This window comes from Astatotilapia calliptera, chromosome 5 (assembly GCF_900246225.1).
Source record: "Astatotilapia calliptera chromosome 5, fAstCal1.2, whole genome shotgun sequence".
NCBI lineage: Eukaryota > Metazoa > Chordata > Actinopteri > Cichliformes > Cichlidae > Astatotilapia > Astatotilapia calliptera.
Genome location: NC_039306.1, coordinates 24,916,820 through 24,935,746, shown reverse-complemented (window position 1 = coordinate 24,935,746; position 18,927 = coordinate 24,916,820). Strand labels below are relative to the sequence as shown.

General features: G+C 42.2%; 2 protein-coding genes across 3 annotated transcripts in view; one reads left to right on the top strand and one right to left on the bottom strand.

The window, feature by feature from the left end:
- LOC113022715 (histone deacetylase 7-like) overlaps positions 1 to 6,135 on the top strand; it is a 43,598-nt gene extending 37,463 nt beyond the window's left edge. For both annotated transcript variants that reach the window (XM_026168422.1, XM_026168423.1), the window contains exons 21-25: positions 793 to 911; positions 2,050 to 2,183; positions 2,277 to 2,361; positions 3,772 to 3,919; positions 4,017 to 6,135. In XM_026168422.1, coding sequence (XP_026024207.1) covers positions 793 to 911; positions 2,050 to 2,183; positions 2,277 to 2,361; positions 3,772 to 3,919; positions 4,017 to 4,035 — 505 coding nt within the window. In that variant the 3' untranslated portion in view covers positions 4,036 to 6,135. The remainder of the gene's footprint in view (positions 1 to 792; positions 912 to 2,049; positions 2,184 to 2,276; positions 2,362 to 3,771; positions 3,920 to 4,016) is intronic.
- A 109-nt stretch (positions 6,136 to 6,244) lies between these two features.
- LOC113022714 (twist-related protein 2-like) lies at positions 6,245 to 12,935 on the bottom strand. Its single transcript, XM_026168420.1, has 2 exons — positions 11,820 to 12,935; positions 6,245 to 7,318 (listed from the first exon to the last, which is right to left on the bottom strand). Exon 1 carries the CDS (start codon positions 12,698 to 12,700, stop codon positions 12,128 to 12,130), a length of 573 nt encoding a protein of 190 aa, XP_026024205.1. The 5' UTR covers positions 12,701 to 12,935; the 3' UTR covers positions 6,245 to 7,318; positions 11,820 to 12,127.
- Between the last annotated feature and the right edge of the window lie 5,992 nt (positions 12,936 to 18,927).

The window sequence follows — 18,927 nt, the reverse complement described above, 5'->3', positions numbered from 1 at the left end:
AATCAAACGCGGCATGGGCCGTGTGCTCTTGCTAAAAAACTGGCAGCTAGAGACAAGAGGAAGTAAGAAGGAGAGCAAAGAAGCAAGAAAGCTGGGCTCCCATGAGTGGAGTTTACAGTCTGTGGACACCTCAGCCTATTTATGTCAAGGGTCTCCCTTTACCTGTTTGTAACATGCAGAGAAAAACTTTTAATTGTGTCCCACTTGTAGACCCATATCTATATAGATAGATAGATAGCCAAGTAAGGTATGCAGAGCACTCGTTCTTCTTTTTTAACGGCTTCACATTTAAACAGTTGCACACATTCACACCTGGGAGGTGCCCCACCTTCCACGGTTGGCTGCTTACCAAGAGTGGATCAAGAACAGAGATGAAGCACTTGGAGCACTGCCTTTGATAATTTCTCTTTTCATGATTTTCAAATAGGGGAGCTATTTGCAATCACTTACAATTAAGTAAGTGTTTGCAGTTAACAGTCCAGATAAAAGTTGTGAAGTATATGAATGCTCTTTGTGAAATCAGTCACTTCAACTCTTTTTTTTTTGTTCAAACTCTCTTCATTACAATAATTAATCTGTTACAGCCTGCTCTGATGTTAATTTGATCACACATTATGTTCTACTCACCCCACCCCTCAGTTCTCATTTTCTCTCAAATCATGAACACCTGTTGAAAAAAAAATTACTTCTTAAATGTGCTGTCTAATTTCTGCCTGGCCACACTGCTTGATGAATAGAACATAACACGCAGTGTTTGCTTTACGCCATTGCGTTTCCTTTTGTGGTCCTCAGAGCTGTGGTGATGCCCATCGCTCACGAGTTTTCCCCTGATGTCGTCCTCGTGTCAGCTGGCTTTGATGCTGTCGAAGGACATCCATCATCGCTCGGAGGATACAAGGTTACAGCCAAGTGTAAGGTTCACCCAGCCTCTCATTCAGCACACTTCCTGATCAACGTGCTCTTATGAGCCTTATGAGTTATAATAAATATTTGCATGTCCTGCATTTGTTAGATTTCTTATTATTACAGTTACAAAGGTTGGCTATCCTTCACAGACTGTTGTCAAACAGATAAACACTCTTATGCTGTGCAGACTTAGTGCTGATGTCAGATATTATCACTGATGTGTAACGCAGTTTTCAGAGTGCAGCTTTGTAGAGAAGTTAAAGTTTGTTTGTAGAACCTGTTTCTTTATATGAGCCAGTCTTTATGTTTAACTAAAACTCATCACCATAATAGACTGTATATAAAAATGCACATAGGCACTGTGATGTCATTCTTTGGTTTGTTAAGCCCCAATTTGAAGATTTTAGTATTATGGACAGTTCTTTTTTGAGTAGTTTCTCAAGCCAGATCATCTGCTCTGTTAGCAAGCTAAACCTGTAAATAGCTGCTATCCGGTGCTAATATGTGAATCAATTATTAGTAAACTAACTATAACTTGGACCCAGACTTCTTGGGATCTTCTTCAGTTGTTAAAAAGTTGTTAAAATAGTTAAAATGCTCCACATGTAACCACTGTCTACATGTGCAGTCCAGTTAGTGGAGGTGAAGCAGGCAGCTGTTACAGTAGCTGCATCAGTGTACCTGCCACATCTCCAATTATATTAATTTTACACTTCAAAAAATGTAGTTTAACCAGTCCTAAAACAATCTGTAAAACTTTCATATAGATGGAAATGAGCTGTATAGACCAAACCCGTTTTTGTAGCAGGCTGTATACTCATATATATTTATTTCTGCTGCAATTATTTTAATATGAGAGTCTATGGAGATTGACTCGTTTTGCAGGCAGCCTCAAGTGGACATTAGTGGAACTGCAGTTTTCAGTGCTTCAGCATAGGCTTCATTTTTTAGGCTTCAGACCTTTGCAAAATAAGAAATTATGTCACCAGTCAACATGATGTTGTGAAATTATTCTCAGTAATTTGTCAGAGTCCGGTGTGCAAAGTGTGGCTAACTTTCCACAGCACTGATATAATCCCATACAATCAATTTCTGGCTTAACCTTTGTGTATTCGGTTTTGTGCATGCTTTGTTCTCCACCAGGTTTTGGCTTCCTGACCCGTCAACTGATGTCACTGGCCGGCGGTAAGGTGGTCATGGCTCTGGAGGGTGGGCATGACCTCAAAGCTATCTGCGATGCCTCCGAAGCCTGTGTGAGCGCCTTGCTGGGCATGGAGGTTGGATGTGTTTTTGCGCATACAGAACATGTGTCTTTTCACAGATACCTACAGCATGTTTCCCTCTCTAACCTCTGACCACATGTGCCACAGGTGGAGCCTCTGTCCCAGTCGGTGTTGGACCAGAAGCCCTGTGAAAATGCGGTGCTTTCTCTGCAGAAAGTCATCCAGATTCATGGTGAGAATACAACATGCAGCATCAAAAACCATCACCAACATGACACTGAGCAGTCTTGTGAAACTTGTGGAAAATATTGATCTAAAAAAATAATCTTCGTTTCATTAGTTTGAAAGATTTTGTTGCTGTTTTTTTTAACTTCATTCTCCACTGTTTGCCTCAGTTGTCTTTAGTATCTTACTCTCTAAGGTTGGCCATGAGCTATTTGAGTCATAAACACCTTTAAACTGTCAAAAGAAATAGTAAATCAAAAACAAATGTCCATCATTATCTTGTGGAAGTGGAAGAGATGGCTAGCAGTCACTGGATGTGCTCGCTTCCAGAATTGTTTCTCAAGAAAGTTGCTGTAATGGGAAAGTTAGTAATGGTCCTTGGGCTGAAATATGTGCTTTTATTTGAAAATGAGATCAAAGAAAGGGCTTGCTTGCAAAATTAATAATTATACCACTATGTTCACTTCCTTATACATGAAAGGATTTCAAGTCAAGTCAGATTGTTTTAATATTGGCCCAAAAATCACACCGTGCGGCTACAGCATCCTCTCTCCGCGGATAAAAAGAAACACTTCAAGATGAGCAACAGAGGAGGAAGAGTGAAATTACATCAACGCTACTAATTCTAATGACTGTAGAGCAATTTAGCATTTTTATTTGAAAGGAATTTCATCAAAATATTTTTCGGCTCCATTAAAAACGTTTTCGTCAAGCTAAAATAAAACATGTCTATTTTTTTCCATCACTAAGTCTTCTCACATCGCCCCTACTGTCCGACCACCTCTCCTCCTTTACACCCCTGTCTCCCCATCTCTCCCTCCAGCCGTCCCACACACAGACAGACAGACACACACACATACGCACACACACAGCCGCCCTGGCTCCAATTATCTTCAAACACTTCTCTGGCACACGACCTTCGCAACATCCCCTTCTGATTGCACACAAATGTTATCCCAACCAAATTAGATTAATTAAAAATATTTGAATAGCCACAAGAATGTTAAGCCCATAATTTAGGCCCGGGGTGAAATATATGTGAGTTGCATTCGCAGCCAGAACACACACGCTCAGAGATGAGCACATTTGCACATTTTTTTTCCTTTCGCTGTGTGACACGGGACTCGAGGCCCTGAGAGAACAGATTGAATTTGAGTTTACATTCGTGAAATTATCAACATGGATATTTAGACCACGGGCTGTTTATGTCACAGTCATTGCTTATATTCAGATCAAACGGCTACAACTAGCGGATCAAACACCGTGCAGTGCTCTTTAATAATGGAGACGCCTTCCCTCAAGGAACAATTCAGGATGAAAACAGCTCTGAAATACCAATGAATGCGGCCATTAATCTTTTCTCTCTCCTGTTTTCCTCCCTCCTCTCCATCTTTTTTCCATTCTTCGCTTCCCGCAGGTGAGTACTGGCAGAGTTTGAAGGATTCGGCCTCCACAGTGGATATGTCCTACTTGCAGGCGCAGAGACGAAGACTGAGACGAGACTCGGACAGCGAGGCTGTCAGCGCCATCGCCTCTCTGTCGATGGGGTCTCTTGCATCTGACAGGTAGGGGCAGCTCTGTGTTTCATATCTTCTGCTTTAGCACTGCCATAATGTTGTACTTTATGCACGTTTAACCCTTATCTTTCTCTTTGTCATCAAGGAAACCGTCTGAGAAATGATGGAGAAAAGGTGATTCTCCCTGAAGAAAGACTCAAGCCTCTACACACTCCACACACACGCACACAAACACGCAAAGCAGCGCTTTGGATCGTCACTGGAAGCAGATGTCACTTCACAAAAACTCCACCTGTATTACTACTGGCTGAATTCTGACCCATCTGATCCAAACACACACACACACACATCGACGACCGGCAATCATCTGGGCCGCGTTCTCACTCTCATCCCTCGCTGCAATGAGAGCTAAAGCTAAAAGAGACACCCAGGTGCAGATTAATGAAGGGTTTTGCAACAACGTGATGTAGCATATACACCTTGAGAGAAAAACACATCTCTGCACATTTGCAGACTGAATTAAAATGACTCCAGCACAACTCTGAGCAAGAGCCCCAAGACTGTTAGAAGGAAGGGTCAAAGGTCGCCTCAGCTTATCGAAGCCACTCAGTTTGAGAAGAAGGAGTCGTCCCCAAAAGTACGTGCGAGTGATGGAGCGCAGACGTATCCCTCGGCCGCGATGTCATTCGTCTGCGTGCGACCGCGATCGAGCGGGTTTTTCTGATCATCCTGCACTGCACGTTTGTTCTCATCATCAGTTCATCTGACCGGAGGAACACTTTTTTTGGGGGGGGATGACATTGTTTTTTAAGAATCATGAGTGAAGCTACAATGAGGTCTGACATACATATTTTTTTTCAGCGTTTTCATCATTTCTTTCTTGGCGTACCCAGGGCGAGCGCGTGTAGCAAGACCTCGGATTGCTGCAGTTATTTGTATCGCTCCTCTGAAGTGCATCTTAAATATGTAGATATGCTGTAGTTAGTGGTGGTAGCATTAGTCACAATGAAGAGCTGATACCTCCAGTCGCTGTGGTATTGATATTCGGGGGAAGGGGGGATAATAAGCCTGTCAGATAAGACAGAATCACCCATGATGCCTCAATGCAGTGTAACCACTCAGTAATGATTGTACAAGTGACAATGCACATCAGTTTTTAACATTTTGGATGAGACTCGCATCCAAACACTCACTCACACAAAGTGCACTTATCTCACCCTCGGAAACGAGGGTCAGAGCGACTCGGGTCTCAAAATCTGAACTTTGATGTTTCTACCTGTGGATGAGCATTCCTGCTGTATTTGTTACATGTTTTTTTTCTATTATTATTATTATTATTTTTTTTTTTAATCTGATCTGTCTTCTGTTCATCCCCTACGTAGCGCCAGTCTATTTACTGTCATCCTCGGAGATGTTACGCTCCCCGGACCAAACAATGGCATGATAGTGGTTTAGTTAGGATGAAGCAATACTGAGATAGTTAAATATCCACACAGTGCAATTGGACACAGGTTAAGTACAACCAAAGCTTATGAGAACAATGTGTTGTCCCTGGACTGGCATGGCCTGAAGAACTTCAAAGACTTTGAAGACTTTGCGAATGTTTCTTTTCTCAATCCAAACAGTCAAAAAGCACCAAAAAAAAAACGCAGGACATTTATATACGCAAATCAATTCGACATGACTCCTATTTATATATTCAGATTCTGTGTCTTTGAAGTGCTCTTTGCATGTCTAACATGATTGTGATGGTGCTAATACAGTATGTCTGATTGTTTGTTTTTTATTTTTAGTTTGTTTGTATTTTACGTTGCACTCTGTATGTAACTCACGGCCTTTCCGACATTTGTTGATGTTACGAAAATGTGAAAAACGAAAGACATCCTGTAGGACATCCTGATGGAGGAGCGTAGCTTTCAGTCGTTGTTTGTTTTTTAAGAACGTTCACGACAGCGACCTGATATATCACGTGTCTTAATCAGTGTAAATGATCTATTTTTTTATTTGAGCCCAAATAATGAACCCTGTGCATACTCGGAGACCAAATTATTAGTCAAAGGATTGTTCTGACCAACCTGTGTAAAGGTAGCCTTAACAAACTGGAATTTTTACTTTAGGTCAAGTCCAGTTTTCTTTATAACTGACTGTCTTGATTTTTTTTTCTGTACAGTGTACATAGCGACATTGGTTTTGTTGTCTTACTTTTGCCTTTTTCTACTATTTTCACCCAAAAAAACCTAATAAAGGTAAATTATGTACATTTTAAGAAAGATCAGTTGTTTCTTTTTTCCTATTTTACTTTTTTTTTCTCTTTGTTTGGTCATTTTCTTTTCCCAGCATTCTCCATTCTCCTTCAAAAATACAATATTGTACTTATGTACAGCCATGAGGAAAAAAATTTATTTCCACAGGATATCACACAAGAGAGATGATCATAAGCAAATTCAAAGCAGTACAAAAGCAACACTTTTAAACCACATGGTTACAAATGAATCTGCTGTGGCTCAAATCACTTTGTCGCCACTTTGGCACATTTTATACGAAAATTTCCGCTGTTTTATTTTTGCGTTTTTTTCAATGAAAATAAGCTTGCAAAGATATTTTAAAGCTGCTGTAATTAAAACAAACAAAGAAAAAAACTACTTAAATGAGATTTTCTTGCAATACAAAATGCAGCTTTCTACTAGAAAAGAGTAAAATGAAAAACAGAGGGGGCTGAACTGGGATCAGTGGTGGTATCAAGACTTTTTCCTTTTTTTTTCCCTTAAAGGCGAGAGCAAAGGATAAGCAGAGTTTAAAGTAATACAGTGTGCGTATACCGATTCACATACACTCTAAAACCCACAAAATACACAGAAAGCGATCCAGTTATTACAAAGTCGAAGATCTGCGCCAAATTCCTCGTGCTCTTCCTCTTCCCTCAAGACGGGGTCTTCAGAGCCAGAGCGATTAGCTTATTAGCATTTTAGCTGTAAACATTCATTGGCTGTGACCGCCCTCTAACCATCACTGTGCCATTATCATTAGTCATCTTAATGTCTGTCTGGCAGTGAGTCATCCACTGTGAAGACTTGGGTGGATCTCGCCGTGGTGGTTATCGCCGTGTAACCGAAGGCACTCGAACCAGCAGCCATTTTGTTTCATTGTCACCGCAGGCCAGCTGTTCGTTGATCTTTGTTTATTTTTAATTTTTTTAAAAAGTTCATTTCAGTTTCATCGTTCAAAGTGTTCAGCTCTTCGTCGGGCCGTCGCGGGATCTTCACCAGAGTTTCGGGAACACTCGGTGAAGGCCGGGCGACGGCACGGAGGCCAGACTTGTCCAGAGAAAGAGAAAGTTTTCTTTTCCTTTTTTTTTTGGTTTTGTTTTTTTGTTTTTTAAAGTGGAGATATTTGTCAAGGCAGGAACCAATTTCTTCGAGTGTAGTGAAGTTTCCATTTGTCAGTTTTCTGCAGGGAGAAGAAACATAAAAGGCAAGTTAGCATTATGGGCATTTTATAGCATTTCACACAAATTAAAGACCGGGTGAATGTGTTGAGGATACAACATGTGAACGCAGACAAGCAAAAACGGAAAAATCCCCACAGCTCTTCAGCTTCTCCTTTTAACAGGCAAACATTTCATCTGGATCATTTTCAGCTTTCCCTAATTATAGCGTGCCCTTCCGCGATACCACGAGAAGTCTTGCGAGCGGAAGCCGGATGTATGTGTGTGTTAGGGCTAGGGTCACATGACTTTGATCGTACCCCGAAAGCATGCCGCGTGCATATTCCCATCCAAAAGGTGCTTTGTTTTTCAAGTCACAGAGCGTGGGGCCACCTCTTTTGTGCTGGAAAGCCATTAAACACCCTGCCTCACATTTTCATGCCCGGTCAGTATTTAAATGCACACTTTTTTTGTATTTGATTAATTTATGTTCGCTAATTACGTCTCTGGAAAATAGTTTTTATTGGTACACCTGCACTGGATTCAAGCCAACTTTATTTGTTAAAGAAAGCACATGTAAAGGTTTTCGTGTGGGGGTCGGTCCTTATTAATGTTTTTAAATGACTGAACGATTTCTGTTTCGTTATATTGTGTAAGCGTGCAGATTCTGATACACTCTGGGCTTGTGTTATGTGGTTCTTTGCTGCCTACGTGTCAAACCAGAAGACCTTCCTCTATCCCTGCAGCTGTCTGACCAGCACACGTTCGAATGCACGCTCGAGCGCATATGCGTGGAGCAGTCAAATGTACACACACGCACACACACACACACAATCCTCCCACCTGCACTCAGCTCTTAGTTTGGATCTCTAAAAATAAAGATGACTCTCAGAAGCCACGACTTCTGGATGAGGCTTTTAAAAACGCAGATGAGCCGCAGAGGACTTTACATCTGGTCCCAGATCAGCCAACAGCGAAAGCCAGATATTTAATATGTGCAGAAGAGCGTCCAACAGCTGGTCAGTCCAAATTGTAAAACACCACACACACATACGCACACACACATATGTGCACAGATGCAGCAGAGCCAGGGGTTCCGGCACAGGAAAGCAGTGACAGGCATTGTGATTATAGTATAAACAGAGGGGAGAGTCTTGTTTGTTCCAACTCAGACTGAACAATCGCTTCATTCTGAACATCTCACGCTGAGCCAGACACCCACACATCTTCAAAATCGTGCTCATGAAAATGCACAAAAATGTCTGCGCCGATTCGTGTTCGTGTGTACATGCTGCGGGCTTCCAAATAAAATATAAAATGTTCTTTTACACCAAAAGCAGTGAATTTTATAAACTTTTTGTTTTTTTATTTCTTTGCTTTTTTTTTTGCTTTTGTTGCAATATACTCATCAATTGAACAAATAAATAAATAAACAACTATGTGATTTCTTTGAAAAAATCTGAGGTAGGAAAAAAAGCAGGAACACTATGCAGTCCTCTAGAATATTTTAAAGCCTTAAATGTACGTGTATGGAATTTTGAATTTCTGAATAATGTATGAATTACATATGTACTATCTGTTTATGTATTAACTGTCCGTCTGCTCTCCAACTCTATAAACCATTTTTGTACACTGGTCATTCTTAAAGAAGAGGCACTGATGTTGTTCAACATCTTTAAATAAAGGATGTAACAATTATTCACTGATATCTGATACCACACCATAAACAGCCTTAAACAAGGGAACATTACAAGCACGTCATATGATGTCAGTTGTTTGGGTTATTTTGTCCAACACCAAGTAAAACAAGTACACATGGCCTCATCAACACACACACAGAGACTGTTTTAGGACCCGTGCACGCATACGTGCACGCTCCGCCTTTGAAGTGTCCTGACCCTTTCTAACCTCAGCTCTTTCCTAAAATTGCATGTTTTGGTCATGCAGGCGCAGGCCTTGAGTTTGCAGCACTTTCTGTGGCGGCCCCTGCAGAGCTGATGATAACAGGCAGAGCAGTCAAAGTGGTAGGTAATAACTACAACGATGCGTTCAAGGACAGTCGTGTCCACGAGCAGGGGCCTTGGCTTTCCGCTGATTGGAGCCCTCCCCAACCCCCCGCTCCACTCCATGATGTCTGGTGAGTTAGCTCAGAGTGGAACACCTGCGGTGTGCACATAGCAGCAGCTGCATGTGTGTGTCTGGACAGTGTAATATATATGTGTATAAGCACGGGTTGTATGAAGCCCATGTGCAGCAGTACCTGTAGTATCATTTGTGATTCGGGATGAATGCTGCATATGTTTGTAATCATTTAAAGGCCTGATCAGAGAACTGTGTCTGTGCCTGTTTGCAGTGTGTGTGTTCACCTTGACCTGCGATCTAGCTGTTAGAAAAGCATGTTGCACTGAAACCCAGATTAATCTCTGCTCGGCCTTTGCTCCTCACAATGTCTTCACCCGCCTATCTTTTTTTTAAAAATAAATCCTTTGATGTTGTCAAAGACCTTCATGGCCTTTTTTTTTTTTGGAAGAAATATAACTAAGTCTGACCAAACTGAAACCAGAAGATGGGAGAGATAAAAATCACTGAAACAACATCTGCAAATGTATTCCTGTTTACTTATATGCACATGTTTGCACACAAACACACACACACACACACACTGCTGCACAGCTAATTAAAACTCACTACAACCACACAGACACAGCAAGCACACACAAACATGTGCTGACATACACAGCCCCGTGCGGCTGACCCTAACCCCGGTAGACACACCTTCCTAATACCTCACAACTGTTTCCAATCTAAAGGTTCCTGCTTGTCTGGGCCCCAGCGAGGCCTGATTGCACGATATAAGATCCTGAGGAGAGAGGGCAAGGCTGCAAGGGAGAGAGAGAGAAAGAGAGAGAGAGTGATGTGCCTCCACTCCCCCCCCCCCCCCCCACCCCCCCACTCTCCCTTTCTCCCCCACCCCCTTGCTGTACCTGTGCAGGAATCTGGTGTCTGTTTAAAATGTTTTTTGGGGTTTTTTTTTGTCTTTTTTAAAAAAGCCCTGGAGACTGCAGAGGAAAACATTTGTCTTACATTCATCAGAGGAATGTCAAACACTGGAGTGTTGATGATGATGATAATGTGCTTTTAGCTGATTTTTGGTTTATAAAGCGAAGCAACCAGGATGCTCAAAGGACCTCTTTCTTTGAAATTAACGCTCTGCCCCTGATTGTGTTTTATTTAAGTCTGTGCACTAATCGTCCTCACCTTATCTGCTGGAAAGTGTTTTTATGGTAATTTTGAAAACGCATGGAGAGTGGTTAATGACAACTACACTGAAAAGAGAAAAAAATTATAAAGAGGTGGGCAGACATTTTTGTTTGTGACTGAATGTGTTAGAAGAAGAAAATAGAAAATAAATTTTTAACCAATTAAACTATTTTTAAATTTAGAATTTTTTTTCCTTTTATCTACTTTCCTTTTTGCATAACTTTACCTTTACATACGTTTGTACTTTACATTATTTTAAATTTATATTTTGTCTATTATTAAATTAATGTATTTTTTTTAAGAGTCCTACTCCAAAGTTTCTGATCCGTTTACACAAAACCAACGTGGGATTGAGTTGTATTTGAATTTCTTGTGTGTGTGACAAATATTTATACACAAAACAACAGATCATAACTGACAGTGTATTACTCTTTTTAAAATATGAATTAAAAATGAAACAAACAAAGAAAAAATACTAACTGGTAAGTTGTTTTGATGATTAGCTAATAAAAATTAAGTTAAGATTTGAGGTTTAAAGAAAACACATGCACACTGAAATCAAAGACTGATATCACAGTTACATGAAAAATAACACTGCAGCTTATTTTGTCAGACATTTTTAAAGCATGCTCTTGAATTCATTTTTCTATGTTTTGATAGAAATTACGATTTAAAACAAGTAAAGCAAAGTTTTCTTCGCTTTTGGTCCTACTGTATTTTTTCACATGACGGAAAATACGTTTTCTGTCGTGTTTTGACATACACACATTTTAGCTCTTCACATTTACACTGTAACATTTTGATTCATATATTAAAAGCTGTTTATTCAATTCCTGTCTTCCTGATTGCATTTACTATATGAAGCAAAAGTGTTAAATTCTCCGATAATAAAACTCCGAAAGAAGAGTTTTCGTCACCTTTGTGTGGCGTGCATCGCATTCTCAAAATTTAGATCATGTCCACATCATTTATTCCTTCTTTGATCAAATTAACAAACCATTTTTATTCATTTTGTTTTCATCGAGTTTGTGTTTTTCGATTGAAGAGAGCACACTTACACTGAAATCTTAGTCTAAATGTTGAGCCACAAACTGCCTGTACACATGTGTGTGTATACATACATGTTCGACACTATTCTCTGCACGAATGTGTGTGTGTGTGTGTGTGTGTGTGTGTGTGTGTGTGTGTGTGTGTGTGTGTGTGTGTGTGTGTGTGTGTGTGTGTGTGTGTGTGTGTGTGTGTGTGTGCATATTTCATCCATACCTGAAGGGCTGCAGTGGAGCGAATCATAGCCCTGGGAAAAAACTGTGGGACAGATAAGGGAGAAAGAGGTGGAAAGAGTGGAGGGGAACGGGGTTAGGTTTTGGAGATTTCAGTAACTTAAAGCGTGTTCAACTATGGAGGTGGAGTGAGACGAGAAAGGACTGCAGAGGTTTATGAGAAGGTTAAGATCAGACCATGAGGGGAGAAGGAGGCTTAAAGGTCAGGAAATGAGTGCAGACACGGACAGAGCTGGGGAGGGAGGGAAGATGTGGACACGAGAGGGTGTACAAGAGAAGTTCAGTGGGGTCCTAGTGGCTGGTAGACATGGCCCAGGCCCCCTCCATCCTCCAGACGGAGAAGGCGTAGCTGAGTCTTTCATGGGCCAGGTAGTTGCAGCTGGCCAGCTTGGCGTCCATCTCATCGCTCTGCAGCACCTGGTAGAGGAAGTCGATGTAGCGTGAGGCCAGCTTCAGGATCTGGATCTTGCTCAGCTTGTCCGAAGGTAGTGTGGGAATGATCTTGCGCAGAGAGGCAAAAGCGTCGTTCAGGGATTGAGTGCGCTGACGCTCCCGCACGTTGGCGATGACGCGCTGAGAGTGGAGCTCCTCGAAGGGCGCCTCGGGCCTGGGGCCCAAAGTCGTCGGGGCCAATGACACGACCGTTGAGGGGCTTTTCTTCATCCTCTTTGGCCCAGACGGTAGCAGGCTGCTGGAGCTGCCTGTGCTGCTCTCCTCTGCCTGACTGAGGCTGTCCTTTTTGGGATAAGGGGAGCGTTTTCGATTTCCTGGTTGAAGGGTCTTTTTTGATCCTCTCTCCAGCTCTTCCTCGCTGGCCCCCAGTCCTCCTTCAGGGGAGTTGGTGCAGGACACCTCTTCTCTCATTCTCCTGTCCACTAATAACCTTCCAGCCACCAACACAAAAACTGGATTTCGTGCGGTTCTTTATCGCTTGAGCTTACAGCTTCAAAAAAGAAAACAAAAAAAACCCTCAGCTTGACAAGCTTGTGTAAGTCACGACTGCTGAAGCTCCATCGGATTGGACGCCTTGTCGTCCTGTTTCCTGGTTACCTTGTTAAAATTCTCACTTTCACATTCCCCTCTCAACCTGCCAGACAGAACAACAACAAACCATCTGACAGGCAGGTCCACCTCCACCTCTTTTATACCCAAACGCCAACCCGGAGCCTGCGGGCAGCTCTTATTGGCTCGAATGTTTTCCAGAGGGTGTGGCCGGGTATGAAACAGGCAGGAAAGCAGGAAGTGTGCATTAGCTGGGCGGGTGATAGAGAAAAGGGGGTAAGTGGTTCGCTTAGCCAATAAGAAGTGCTGTGTCTAATGTTGCAGAGATGTCTGAGGCTTTATGGGTTCCAGATTTGGGCTGGACTGTTAGAGCGCCTGCATCCTCGTGTCTACACAAACCTTGCGTCTCTGACAGTCACCACGTGTAAGCTTTAACGTTTTAATACTTTTATGATTATAGTGGTGCTTTAAGCTTAACTCTTTATTTCCCTTTAAAATTCAAACGTGAGAGAGTTCACCTAAGCATGTGTCGGTCATGTTCTTTATTATCCTGACAATGAGACGCTCGCTAAAAAAACAAATGGATTAGAGAACCGCAGAGAATTTATCGGTATAATAATGTACTTTATGATGTGGAATTTATGTTTATAAATCATGCCCATTGCCATGACAGGCCAAAAGGTACAGCGGTATTTTTCAGAAAGATGTTTTTTGTCAGCCAGCGAGTTAAAATCTGCATACCAGCCTCTGCAAACTTCCTTTTCCCTCCAAATGTGACACATCGATGGAAAAGTTCTAAACAAATAAGCGCAGCTTATTAATATCGCTGCCGACATCAGTTGTCAGGTTGGGAAGGGAGGACTGCCAGGACCCTAAATAACCCCCTGACCTGAGTGGCCCAGCGACCTCAGTCTGCAGAGGTGAAGGAGCACCTAATTGTGCCATCCATGGCTTCGGGGCAGGGATCGACACATGTTCCTCCACAGCGCGAACCCATCTGGGTCTGCAGCCACTTAAAATGCATTTTCCACACGTTGGCAGTCGTGACACAGCAGGTAGGCCCTGCGTGAGAAAATGACAACAGGTTGTACACTGTGTGCAACCTACAATTTGGACACATCACTAAATCTTGCGCAAATCTACCTCTGAATCTCTGTCAGTTTCCCAACAACAGCCAAAACCATTTATACCTTCATGCGTCATGACTGGAGTGACTCATCTGTGGATCACTGCTGAGAAGTCTTGCGGGGAGTTTTCTGCCGCTCTGAGCTGTAGAAATGTTGTACTTTTTGATGACAGCATGCTCAGCGACAGCCTTTACATTTCAACACCTCCATCTCCATAAAGCTGGTTACATCTTTGATGTTTCTGAAGCTTCAGAAACTTTGCGTAAAGACACTCAGATACTGGTATTATTTACAAACACTGGTTTTATGGATCGTAACTAAAACCTCGTATCAGTTTCTATATGCTGCCCGACAGCCTCAAGCCAACAATTTGGATGTGATTGGCGCGGTATTTGAAGGATCGAATGCGAAGAGAGTGGTTCAGAAGATTTTTGATGAGCCCCATGATTGCACTGGTTTACATTTCATTCACAGAGAGCGGAAAGTAGCTCAATCCCAGTTGGGTTCAATCAACTTGGAAGAGAGAGAGAGAAACAGAGAGAAAAACAAAAAAAACCCTCATCTGGTCATCAAAGCAAAAGGCTGTGGACAGAAACGGGGAATTATATGAGGTTACATTTACATAAGCGGCCAAGTCAACTTAAGGATTAACTGGTATTAAAACTGAGGCCTGCTGGGACCTCTGGTGGAGCCAAAGGAAGGACAGGAAAGTCATCGTTGCTCAGGCTAATCTCGGAAGCTGCTGCTTACCTTTAGCGAAGCCGTGGCTCTGTGCCACCATCATGGAAAAAATGAGCAAACATAAGCGGGTAGGCCTACAAGAATGTCGTGGCGCATAGAAGAGGCGGAAAAAAGAAGGAGAGAATGGGAGAAGAATGAGAAAAGGGGGGAAAAGAAAAAGGAGAAGAAAGGAGAGGGACAAGGGGGGAAAAAAGTGAGGCTGTCCAAACAGAACCAGATGCAGGAGTGTGGAGGCTCGTTTGATCTCGATCCTCATAGGCTGATTGATGTTGCACATTTCATTTCCTTGTCAAAGTCCTGACATAATGTTTCACTAAACACTCAGACCTGCTCTCATCTTTGTTCTGTTTCCACAGGGGTCATAATTAAGCTTTTTTTAGAGCTGAAAATAGATCATACACATATCAATATATCAACATACACTATATAGGCTTACATACACAGACACACACACACACACCGGGGGGTTTGGATATCCAAAAAGCCAGTATGTTGTCTGTTTCTGTCTCTCCACCAGATGGTTTTAGCCTGACTGAAATACTGCACTGAAGAGTAGCCACGCTTACACTTTGAAGTTCAGGGGGAAATATCTTTATGTCCGTAATGCAGTCAATTCAATTACCATCATGTGACTCCGCGGTGACAAACTCAGCTGGTAGGAGCGCAGCGGCGTGACCGATCGTAAGTGATGTGTTTGGAAATCCATACTGGCCTAACAAAAGGAGCCAATCATTGAATTCCTCCTCACCTTCACCCCTGAGAATTTCCTCACCCTCCTGCCCGCAGTTACTGAAGTTTGCACACAGCACACTACAACCATACCCATCCTTCAAGAGCTCCATCCCTCCCCAGGAGCTTATAGTGACACAAAGGCAGACATCTGGGACCCATTTCCCCTCCGTGGAGAAGCCCTTCCTGTGGGGTATCCACTTAGAGGGGTTCGGGAGGAGTAGGCTGGGGGGTGTGCGGTGGGGTGAAGGTGCATGGTAGGTGGGGGATGGTGGTGGTGGTGATGGTGGTGGGAGCCTGAAGACTACTAATGAGGAGGAGAGGTGTGGATGATCTAAACACAGAGTCAAACCTCCTGCCTTTCCTGGTTCGGGACCTTTTCGATTAAAGAAAGGCTTCGAAATGTATTCATTCATTTTATTTATTTGTTTATTTGCAGAGTTACACATAGTTTAGCATAAAGACTGGAAACAGCTCATAAAATCCACCCGCCAACATCTCAAAAGCACAACAGGTTATTCAGCACTAAAAATACCTGCACAAGACCTAGCACATTAAAAAAAAAAAGACACTCCACTGCTTTAATGACGTTTTTATTTTATTTTGTTTTACAGAGACAACACGCAGTTAGTGGTAATTACATCAGAGTTTGCTCACTGCAAAATGGGCAACCATTTCCCCTGGGCAGGTAGACAAAAAAATGTTTTAAAAAGGAGAAGAAGAAGAAGAAGCAGGAAAAAACAACAACAACAGCCCATAGAAGTCTTATTATAATTATAATTTTCACCAGGCTCTTTGTTTCTCATAGTTTCCTGCCTCTTTGGTGTCTGTTCACCCAAATGTGATATTTATGATACAGACTCTTCTCATCTGTTTCCAGAAATCCAAACGAGAATATTTCTCCCGGGCTTTCATCTCTGATTTGAAATGACCAAATCCATCCGCCGGCACTGACAAGCCCTTAAAAACACTGATTTTCCACATACAACTTTTGTTCATGCTTCATAATGCAGAAATAAATAAAAAAATAAAATAAAAACTTCTCACAACTGGTGAAATTCATTTGCTGTTGAAGTCTTACAATCGATGGTCCAGATATGCTCCTGAACAGACCTCGAGGTGAGCTTGATTGACACACTTTTTCTAGGTGTGTGTTTACCCCCGCTGCGCACAAGCATCTATTATTCTTGTTTAGCTGTGCCTTCTTCGTATTAGATTGTAATTTATCATAATATTTAGCACTCGGGCTTCCTTCAAATGTCCCTGCTTTCATGTGTAATTTAGCCAATATCCTGCTCTGGCTCTGATTACAGTGTTTAAGTGCTGGGGTCCATCCGTGGCACATTACAAACAGTCCCAGCGGAGCTCACAGCTGAGCTGGGGATAACACACACTGGGTTGGTGCAGGCGGAGCAGCAGGTTAGGCTGGAAAAAAAGAGTCATGGGACTCATTCTGGCACTTTCAGAGAAGAAGAAGCAGTGCATGATGGCTACAAGACAGAAGAAGGGGTGGGAATGTGTAGTGACATTATCACACATCCAGCTCCGTCGGTTGTTCCAATGAAGCAATGTGTGCAAGGTGGAGGGAACTAAACTGATTAAATATGAGAGCTTGCTGAAAATAAATGGGCCTGCTTGTTTTGTTTAGTTTTTTAGTAATGACTGATACGTGGCAGATAAGTTTGTGAACCACTGAATTAAAGGTGTGTTATGTGAAAGTGGTATTTCTCTTTCTTGATTAAGTGTGTTGATTTATTTCAGACACAAAAAGACATGCGTTAAACATGCAGGTATAAACAAGTGGTAGGTGTGCATATGTGTTGCTTCACTGTTACATCATATCATCTCCATATGTGCGAGCAGCACGTCCTGTGATCTCCCTGTGAATCAGAAAATGAATTGCAAGGGCAACACATTGCAAGTACATTTAGATTTGAACTTTATTGGCAGTAAACACAAATAAGGATTTTTGGATTTCTATCAAAGCTGCCTCTGTAGTCAACATGACCCCCCGTCCCCCAAATGTTTTTTAATTTAAACTTAGTGCTGACTCTAGGCAGAAAGACGCTGATGTGATCAAGCTCTATATATAGAAAACCATCACATGAGAGTCATTTTCACTGCTGAGTCAGCCACACAACTTCACCATGTTAGGTTCACTTTTCTTGTAAGTAAGCCTGACAGTGAGTCAGCAGATCAGCGCTGACCATGTGGCCACTTCACTTGGAAAATCCTGTTTCAGTGTGAACTTCTTAAATGAGCTTATCAAGCCGCAAGTATTGTCTGGGAGGAAGAGACTCTTTCTACAGCACTTTTTCAACTGAATGTGAAACAGAAACACAATAATGACCTTTTACCATATGTGAAATGTAGTGTACATTCAACACCAAGCCAAAAGCTTGTGGCGTTAAGTCTACAATGTCTGAATATGAGATGAGAAGGCAATCAAACACCTTTCTGGCTTTCTATGGTCCTTTTTAGACCAAAAAACCCCCCAAACAAAACATACACATATACCATGAATCAGTTTGAGCGATAGTTCTTCAGATAAAGATCCCTGTCAGGTCAAGTGTCTAAAAACTCACTCTTCAAATGCTAGTTCCTGGAAGCAGTGTGAACCTGGAAAATCCAGGATTAGACACTATCACGCATCCAGCTCTGTCGGGCGTTCCAGTGAAGCACTGTCTGCAAGGTGGAGGGAAATGTTGCGTTTCTGAAGCAGAGCTATTGCATTAGAAACATCAACAGAGCCAGCTTCAAAGGGGTCTGCCTTCACATTGAATCAGGCCCCACTTCCATTAGATTAGATGGCCTTACCAAAGTTACATTGCGTTAACGTTTCTTTATGGTTTCTCAAATCCCTCGCTCTGGTTTTGGTTCCCCCTGTGAAGCCACTTCAAACAGCCTCTGCCATGGCATATCCCTTTGTGCTCTAAAACAGCAAATATGTGTCTCTCTAAAATGTTTCAGATGCAAGCTCGCAGTGGTCCCAGAGGCGGAGAGAGCATCGCACACACAAACACATCAGAGGAGCAATGAACAATAGATGAGTGTAAAGGTAAGCCATCTAGCGTGCTGTCAACAGCCGATTCAATTGACTGATGAGTGATGGTCAGTGCAGATGAAGACAGACAGATGAGGAGGAAAAAGGTCAAAAATAGAAAGAGAAAAGCGGAAAAACAGGGAGAAATCCTGCATCAGTAAATCAGTGTGTTAAAAGGAAGGGATTGGACGGAGGGGGGGGCTGCAAAAGGTCTAGAAACATATGTTTCAGTTTGTAAATAAAACAGTAAATTGCTATGGATATTGCTTAAATATCTGTGGGCTTTGTACCATGCTTTGCGGAAGTTCCTCGGAAATCATTCTGGGACTGCCTTCTTAAAATGCCAAAGCGACTTCTTAATGTCAAAGCGGCCATCTGGTTCTCGACCAATTCAAGATGTTTTCTTTTCATTTCGTTTTTTTTTTTCTTCCTGATGCTTCTTTTTTAGA